The following is a 10008-nucleotide window of genomic DNA, read 5'->3' on the forward strand; positions in this document are numbered from 1 at the left end:
CAAACAAATAAAAAAATCTGCAACACGCTTTAACCGTATTTCAAAGACAATAAAAGTAATTATGAAATTACATATCTTCTATTTGAGCAAGTCGAAAAAAACTCTTCAGTAATTGCATTTAAAATGCATTTAAACTATAACACACTTTCATGTGTTACAATTAATTACAACATTAAAATGCAATTAAGTGTCCAAATAGCATTACAGTAAGTTCACAGTTTTATATTATGTTAACATTGTTTAAAGATAGCACATTTCAAATAATGTGCTTCATGCACCAGCCCAGCAACTGCCATTGAAATTAATGGAGATGCTAACAGAGCTTTCTACAGGTATTACAGACCTCATTTAAAACCCTGAGCAGTAAGTTCAAGAATACAGTCCAGTGACATTTACATTTATCTGTATGCAGTTCGCAGATGCTTTTATCCTAAGCACATCCGCTCTATACATTTTATCAGTATGTGACCTTGCCACAGCTAATGCCATGCTCTACTAGCTGAGCTACAAGAACACAGGGTAAAAATGTTGTATTTTACCAGGAGATGATCTGATACAAATAGACAGGTACAGAAACACAAATGCACAAAAAAACATTCACACAGACAGGGCAGCACGCAAGGAGTGCATTTGAGCAAATCCATTTTTAATGAGCATCTGTGCTATTTGAAGGATACAGTCTCTGTGTTTGAAAGATTGATTAAGCTATGGGAATACTTCACTGAATCACATGGATCTGACACACACACTGTCTGGAAATACGAACAATATTCTCTGTTTATTGCACAGCTTGCATATATTTGTCACGTAAACCACGTTTTTTGACTAATTGAAAATATATCTAAGCAGTAAAGAACATATTTATTATAATCAACACCAACATTTAAATAGTAGCTGGTCCAATGAACACAGAAAGCTTATATGAGGAACTTAATTTGCTTTATTAAACAGGCATAAACAAAATTTATGCTAGAAAAAACACTGACTTTTAGTAAATGCATACTTGTATATTGTAAGATTCAATACAGCCAAAGAAGTAAAGCACAACTTCAAACAAATCAACAAATCTCCAGACAGAGTATTTGGCTTGCCTTGCTTGAAGCAACAAGAAAAAACGCTTCAGATTTGAAAGCTGACAGATCACAAACAAACTTCTATCTTAAAATGAATCGAATTTATAATGTCATGCTGTGAACCTGTTTCGAGTCAGAAACAGCCACTCAAATGCTAAAGGAAGAAGAGGAAAGTGTGAGAGAGTCTGCTAGTCAGGTGGCAAACTCTGCATGTTGTTTGAATGTCGATGCTTTCATATCATACACTGAAGGGTTCTTTTTAAACAAAAGAGCTCTGGTTATTGCAGTGATGTGCTATCTGGCGGTGGTGGCGGTGGTCCTCTTAGCTACTTCTGCTCTCGTTGTTTCTGAAACAGATGACACATGTTTTTGTTTTGCACAAAACTCCTGAAAGATGCTTATGAAAGGCCGGCATTTACAAATGATCGTGTCGTGTTCCTATGCATGAAATGGACTGCATTTAATTCAGTGCTGCATTTACACCAAAAAATTGGTCAAAAGACATTTCACCAAAATTGCTTTTCTTCTAAAGCATTACTATGCACAGGCAATACAACTGAGAAGGGTACTCACATGACATTAACCGGGTACCATCTGTATTATTGCTTAGCAACAAGCAATTAAGGCGGTATTGCTAGGATACCATTTTAACCATACTGACGTCTGCTGGGGAAATTCTGATTCCAGACATAAACGATCATGTGGAGTTTGTGATAACAATAGTTTGAAAGAACCTCTGTGGCTTTAATGCTTATTGTTCTTTCAATACAAGATGGATTATAAGATTGATTAACTGGATAATGACCTACAAAACTGGCTGATAGATTTCAAAAATACTTTGGTGGCTTAAACACAGAATTGTATTTCTCTCTGCTGTGCTCTTTTTGAAGTGGTTATAGATTTTGTGCTGTTTCTGAGCAAGGTCGGAGGTGAAGAGACACATAAAAATGCTTTAATGGGTCAAAATTGAAAAAATGTCTTGAGGTCATGGGCTATAATTGAAAAAAAAGCAATGGTTATTGGAAATTAATGTGTAGCTAGAGTGGTATTATACAGAGCAGACATATCAATTATTTTAGCAGTGATTTAAGAATATGTATAATTTACAAATGTGAATCTAACCTGTAAATCAAAGTATTTATATAATATATTTAAAAAAAAATTAATTACTGTGTAATGAATTGTTTTGTGGATTTGTGTGTGTGTCGCTTGGCGAAGATATTTTGATGTAGTGCCCATGCTGCTAACCTCATCTCTAGGCTTGTCGTCCTTCATTTTCTTCCTGGTCATGTGACCTCGAAAACCAGCTTGAATTTTAGCAGCAGCCTTGTTTGCAGCTGGGTCATCGAGGGGAATGTCCATGATGTCCTCATCTTGTGGCTGAGTGCATCCTTCCTGCAGTTCAGATAAAACACAGCCAGCACTTTTAGCTATGACTACGTGGCAGAAGAACAGTTACAGTTCCTCGTCAAGATCTACACTAAAGTGTCAACGAACTTTCACACCATGTAATCTGTATCAAGAACACCAAGTGTAAAATGATTGCAGGCTGCGCAGCAAGTCTCTGAGGAACATACAAAAAGGAACCCAGTGAGTTCTTGCCAGAACTCCAAAAATTGTTCCTCTTTAACCGGTCATAATGAAAAAGCTTTGAGGAAGGTAAATATATATTTAATTTATAAACTGATGAATACACAATATAATATTTGAAGCGCCTTCAGAAGGTGCCCTATGGATATTCTTTCAAGCTGGTTTTGAGGAAATGGGACTATTTTATGAGGTGGATTTCCTCAATGTGATTTGTACAGAAATGCATGATATTTAGAGAACGGTTAAGAAGAATCCCACCTTTAAACTGTAACTGCTAGTGGGGTGTAAGTAGATCATACAAAAATGTATTAAACTGTATAAATCAATACAGCTTACTAAAATGTAAAATAGTTCTGAAATTGCCATTACAGTATGTAGGTTTTTCTAAAGAGCTAAATGTGTGGAAGCTTTTCTCTCATACAGTGTTGTTTGTTGGAGTGGCTAATGGTAAAGTATTGTTACAGTCATGTCAAAACCTAAAGTCGGCACTCTGTTGCTCCCAAAGGAATTGTTTAATGGTACTCTTACCAGTCCAGTTTTTGGTGAAAGTCCCATTAGAAAATTCCTTTGGGAGTAGCTGTGCACTGGGTTGAGGTTTAGATACTGGTAAATGTGTTTTCATGTACAGGTATGAGTTATTTTTGGATGTGAGAGCTTTTCTAGTATTATTATAATACCTTATATATCCATCATAAGATTCCTTTTAGAACTTAATCGTTTGCTATTACAACATTTTGATAAAAACATCAAGTCATCGTTTATTCACACTCATGTCATTGAATGAAATGAATGAATGTAAAAAGATCTTTTATGAAATGTCAAGGTCACCAAGTTGTTTTAGTTACCAACAATCGTCAAAATATCTATGTTTGCAATGACACAGGGGTGAGTAAATGACAGAATTTTCTTATTTTGATTAATTATTCACTTTAATACTATTCCATTAACTTTGATTCGTCTCTCGCTAAAAGAGTTCTTTTTTTCTTTCAGAATCAAAATCATTAAAACGCGCGGTACCTCAAAGTTAAATCATCATGTTTAAGGGAATGCATATTCTTTTTTGTTTGCTTTCTTCGATTCTTTTATTCTCCTCATCCAGTGGGATCCAAGCTGTCAGCGGTCCCTAGCGAGCCTCGAGTTTCCAACAGCTCGACTAATTTTCCCTGTCTGCTGGGGGTGCGTCTCAGTCAAGGGACTGAAGCTGAAAGCATTTTGAGCTTCGCAGGCTAACAGTGTGAAGATCCAGCTGAGTGAGGTGGAAGCCTGACGCTCCTCTGAGGTTTCTGCACTATTATGAAGGGATAAACAACGATCTATTACACAACAAACAAGAACCCGTGGGCTCCTGCTTTGTGATCATTCATCATAAAGCTCCGCATAAGTCAAAAAAACCCTTTTTGACGTTCTACCTACATGTCCTTTGATTTGCATCCAAAGGTTTGAGAACGTTCTCAGCAACAGAGCTTTCTCAAGAATGACGGATGCTGATCCAGAGACCAATCATAAATCAAGGAACATCTTGCGTGAACTTTACTCGTGAGTATGTCTCATCAGAAAGATCTCCCGTCAGTTTGGAACATGCAAATGACCATCTGTCTCATCAGTCACAGCCACATCTTCAAATTATACACAGATAATTGCTGTTTCTAGAAAGTTCTGAACCCTCCCACAAACACACAACTCCAAACCCACGCATTGGATGACTTGTGTAATCAACCGACTGCTTGTCGTCCTGCTGTTCAGAGAGGGTAAAACAAATGGAAACGAACAATTGCCAACTTGACATTAACCAATCACAGATTTCAGTTTATTTAACCGTTTTTAATCAATTTGTGGAAATAAAGCTTAAGTTTGAGCTTGTAAAGATGAACGCATCAAGCATTCAAGTGTTATATTTTTAGACGCAGACATGTCAGTTCTGAAAATCAGCACTTATGAATGCACAAGACCGGACGTCAAAGCGGTGACCCTTCTCAGCAAACACAGCTGCATACACAGCACATCTCCTTTAGGGCATTCAATTCTTTCATACAGTAAAAACCCTATGGAGAAAGATTTGTCTAAAAATGTACACTAACAAGTGTTATTCTCTGTATGGTTAATATAAACATATAAACATTTATTTTTTAAAAAATTGCAATCATTGTTTGCATAAACAGTAAAACTTGTAATATTCCTCAAATATGTGCAAGCTGTTATTTCTCTGCCAGGACATTGATACAACTGAGTACAGCAGGCTCTCTTAAATCCTCTTGTTGTAAACAGTCACTTAGATAATGGTTGGTTTTAGCTGATTAATCTGGCTCCGTAATCACAATGCAAATTCTCTCTCAGTTTTTAATTAATTTGTAAGTTTAATATTTTAATGTAATTGGTGTCAAGCAGTTCCGTAAATCCTACAATATTAACTCAACTAAGTTGCAGGTCTCGCTGGATTACGTAATTCATTTTTTTTACCTTAACTGTTCAGAAATTAGAAAATGATTATATTTGTCAAAGAACGCCTAGAATATCGCAAACACATTTAGTCCGTTGTCACAGATCCGCATGATTCATAAGTTTTCTTTGCAGCTGTACAAACACAAACACGGTCTTTACTTACGTTTCGACAGTCCATAGCGATTCGAGATGACAGGTTTGTGAAGTTTAAGATTTGTTGTCCAGTAAAACTATGACTGAAGTGAATATATCGGTGAAGATGCTGTCTCTCTCTCTCTCTTTCAGTGTGCCGAGTCTCTGAGCGCGCTCTCGCTGTCTGCTGATGATGTGTGCGCTTCAGCTGAACGGACCAATCAGAGTGCGAGAATCTCTCCCACATCACACGGCTTTCTTCTTATGGGCTTTCCTACGGATTATTAACGATTAAATATTGTTTAAGCACACAAGAAGGTGCAGACACTCTATATTTCTTTCGCTTGTTTTGTTTATTGTCTTCTTTTTTATAACACTTAAAGTTATAACCGCAGCGCGCGCGTTTGGCAGAAATCGTAGCTCGCACATTTTGTTTTCATAATGTCCATAACTTAATAAAAATCACGGCTACAACTCGAACCCTTATACATAAATAACGTCTGATGTAACAACCTTTATCACTCTCAGATGGGATGGAAAAAAATGTATATTTAATACGATGTGCATATATGTTCTGTAGTAATCAAATTTGCTTAAAATCATTATTATGCTATCCTTAATAAGTCAACCTGTGCTATTTCATTTTATTTTAAAAAGCTAACAGATATGAAACGGTAACACTTTGGAAAAATGGAACACTTATTCACTATATAATCACTATATTCACTATATAATTCACTATACTTTTCCCTCTGTAAATTCCTAATTTGATGTTTATTAATATTTAGTAAGGTAGGCTAGTTGTTAAGTTTAGGTGCTGGGTAGGATTAGGGATGCAGAATAAGTTAATGTAGAATAAGGCATTAATATGCGATTAATTACTACTAATAAATGTTTAATATTCTAGTAATATGCATAATAAGCAACCAGTTAAGAGACCCTTAAATAAATTGTTATCTATGCAACATCTTAAATAAAAATTACCTAATTAAATTGGGAAACAAATACATAAAACAGACTAACAACTCTAAAAACACAACAGACAGCGTGGGTGTGCATTAGTCACTCTCACAGTTGTGTGAAATCTAACCTACTGTATACACTGTCCTAATCTATCAACCCTTTGTGGATCCAGGAGATACACTGAAAAGTGTTACAACCCTCCCTGTCTGGTCAAATAAGATATTTCTAGTTGTGTTTGGATGCAAATGAACAGCTTGTGAGGATGTTATATAAGAAATTGAATGAGAGAATCTGATGATTCAGATGTTATCGACTCTGTCATTTAACATCCACTACCATGAGCGCAAGTCATAATATAAGTCTGAAATGAAATGTTACTTACTTACCCCATCCTTTTTTTTAATTCCCATAAATCCTTAATTTTTCGGGGAGTCAGAGCCCAACTACGAGGGTAGTTACTGATAAGATTCTCTTAATATTCACACTGAATATATTCACTATGATGAGTTGTTTTCGTGTATTCCACTTGGTTATTAAAACGTAACCACATTATACTTATTAGACAAGTTATCAAGTATTCTTGGAAGTACCTTGAAGTATCACAAACACACTACTATTCAAAATTTGAAAGCATTTGTTGGTCAAAATACAATAAATAACAGTATTAATACAATTGTCAATATTAATACTGTAAAATATTGTTATATATATATATATATATATATATATATATATATATATATATATATATATATATATATATATATATATATATATATATATATATATATATATATATATATAAATTATATATATATATATATATATATTTTTTTTTTTTTTATGTAATTTATTTCTGTGATGGTAATGCTACATTTTTAGCAGCTACTCTGTTATGTTTCAGAAATAATATGCTGATTTAATATTGCGCAGAAGCCATAATAGGCTGCACTGTGTATTCTTTGACAAGTTCAGAAGAACAGCATTTATTTGAAATAGAATTTAGTGTGTCTTTACTCAACACAAAGAAGAATCAATACAGTCTAAATACTACGGTAAACTACCACACAGTAGTAATCTGATTCCGTCAGTGTGCCATGGCACCACTACAGCTTAAATTTTTTTTACCACCCTTAATTTGTAGGTCAAAGCCCAATGTATTATTCTGCGCTGACAGGTTAAAATTAACAAAGCTAATGCCTCATGCATGGTCCTTTAGAGCGCTGTATCTCAAATGACATGCTTAATTCCAGCTGCATCTTGTTTAAATGGAAGCCTTATCCTTTTCTCCTTCATTTGTGTTATACTACCATATTTGCAACTTTATGCATTTTTAAATTTTATATATAATTCAAGACACTTATTAACAGAGCACCTAATGCGTTTACATTAGCCGCAATGAATTTATAACAAAATGAGAATATTATCACAGTGTTATCGCGATATTAACACAGTGGCTGTTTCCAGCTATTAGCGTCTTTGTGATATGTCGCATGACTTTGATTTAAAATAGCAAGTTGAACATTAAGTGCTTTAAGGCTGAAACGTCTTTGAAAGGATGCAGGCATGTCAGGCCAGAATCCTTCAGGCACACGTACGTGTTTATGTGCGAGCTCAAGCCACACAGACGCGTACAATGGATGCAAGCCTGTGTGTCTAGAAAAAGACGAGTGCTGCTGACAATGTCATTTCATCACATCTTCGATTAATTCCGATGAAAGAAGCGTCAATCAAGCATCAAAAAGGCAAATAACTTGGTAAACAACATGTCACTCTGTACTTTTAAAACCTTTGTGTTGTTGCATTTATTTTGTCATTTATTTGACATGCTGATTTGGCGTAACACACCCCCACTATTAACACATTTAAACATGCACATGCAAAAATACACCGTGTTCTGAATTAGTGACAAAAATGATGTGCAAAGCAGCTTGGCTGATAGGCCCGAAAGAACCTAAATACCTAGCTTACACCCACACTAACACCATCCATCTAGCTATCTATCTACGCAATTATTAGATTGTATTATTATCAAATTGCATATTGTGTTTTAATTCATTATGCATTACATATTTCGACTTACACACAATTACACCAAAAACACTTTTATTGCATTTAATGAATGTTAATTAAACATCAGTACTCAAGTATTGCAGACCTCATAGCTTAAAAACTGTGTTTTGAGATATTTATGAGTATACTGCCATCCAGTGGTATTTTTATTTAAAAACTAATAACAGCACATAACTGGCTTATTCTGTACAAATCCCAGGCATGCCCTATCTCAGTGTGAAATGAGCGTGAAACATTCCTTTGGTGATGTACATTATTCTTGTTTTGCTACCCAAAAATGGACACAAAAAGACTGCAGCCAAGAAGGAAGAAATGATCCTTTGCAGAACCTGCGGGTTAGAGTTAGGCACTCAATGAATAAACTAACATCTCAACAAATGTACCCATGACAGTTTTGCCAGTGATCTTTACATTGATATTCTCAATTAACTGAGGGCAATTACATACTGTACCTGACTGATCTACCTTGCCTTTCGGCAGTTCTGCAGAGAGATCTAAAGATATTACAAGATTTCACACTGTCAGGTATAGGCTACAGAAGATACAGCTGATGCATTCATAACTGCTGCGTTACTGTTCAGATATTAATGTGACTCTTAATTCAGTGCACCATCCTCACCTTCGTTCTGGTATAATTCGATGCTAAAGTCTGAGAATTCATGAAGCTTGCTCACAGAACACACGTGCCTCCCAAAATCCCCCTGCCTCACTTCAGCGACGATGAGAGTAATGTTCCCTGGGCTGTAGTGCACTGAATATCCAGCTGTGCAGTTGCTGTACGTTTTGTGCTTGATCAGGTGACAGAGCAGCTGGTTCCCGGGGCTTCTCCACTGTAGGGACAACTGCTGGATACTTCCTCGAGCCTCGTATTCATATCGACACGGCATTTTAACCATCGATCCAGGAGGGGACCACAGCTTTATGGCAGTTACTGCGAGATTCATAATTTAGTCAAAAATGAACGGGTTAAAAAGACAGAAACCGAATGAGCATAACATTCAACAGTAATGTTGCAAATAAAGTCATAGTAATGGCAATCGCGGTGTGTATAAATCAAAGATCTCTAATATAAGATTTTAAACCCACCTTTTAGAATGAAGTAGAGCAGCACAAATCTCAGTGCCATGTAAGCCATTTTCGATCGCTAAGTCAAAGATCCATAAAGGATGTCAGCATATTCAAATGTTTAAAAACGAAATCTATTTCGGATTGCTTTAAAATATTCACTCTCCAGCCCTAAACCGACTTGAAACTGGAGTCACTTTTGTTTTCTAAAGCCTTACATGGCTGTTTCAATGTTGTATAATTTGATCCAGGGTTCTTCCAAATGAATATCAATGTGTCTGCACAAAATGATACAAGACATTAAACGACCTCATTAATTTGAAGGGGTTTTACTATTAAATACATGTAAATGTATTTTGTCATGTGAAAAGGCATAAACATTGTCACTTCACACACACACACACACACACACACACACAGACATCTTTTCCATTTTTTAGACACAAATACATACAGAAATACAGAAAGCGTCACTTCTGTGCATGTCTAGATTGTGCTGCTGACTCTCATCATTTTCAGTTTGTGCTCCAGCATCTGATTTCACTCTCCACAGACACAGTAGACAAGGGACGACTGTAATGCATTTAACAAACACCACGAGGCAATGAATTATAAAAAGATTCACAGACGTGCAAACATCTGCCCGAACATGAAGAGCTTTCTTTTCTAATTC

General features: G+C 35.8%; 1 protein-coding gene and 1 long non-coding RNA gene across 2 annotated transcripts; one reads left to right on the forward strand and one right to left on the reverse strand.

Moving 5' to 3' along the window:
• Positions 1-625: 625 nt before the first annotated feature.
• Positions 626-5422, reverse strand: nrgna (neurogranin (protein kinase C substrate, RC3) a). Its single transcript, XM_043240775.1, has 3 exons — positions 5266-5422; positions 2322-2468; positions 626-1420 (listed from the first exon to the last, which is right to left on the reverse strand). Exons 1-3 carry the CDS (start codon positions 5278-5280, stop codon positions 1400-1402), a joined length of 183 nt encoding a protein of 60 aa, XP_043096710.1. The 5' UTR covers positions 5281-5422; the 3' UTR covers positions 626-1399.
• Positions 2482-4537, forward strand: LOC122346104. Its single transcript, XR_006251092.1, has 2 exons — positions 2482-2732; positions 3763-4537. It is a non-coding gene; the product is annotated as an uncharacterized LOC122346104 (long non-coding RNA).
• Positions 5423-10008: the final 4586 nt, after the last annotated feature.

The sequence above is a fragment of the Puntigrus tetrazona genome, chromosome 5, assembly GCF_018831695.1.
Source record: "Puntigrus tetrazona isolate hp1 chromosome 5, ASM1883169v1, whole genome shotgun sequence".
In the NCBI taxonomy this organism is placed as follows: domain Eukaryota; kingdom Metazoa; phylum Chordata; class Actinopteri; order Cypriniformes; family Cyprinidae; genus Puntigrus; species Puntigrus tetrazona.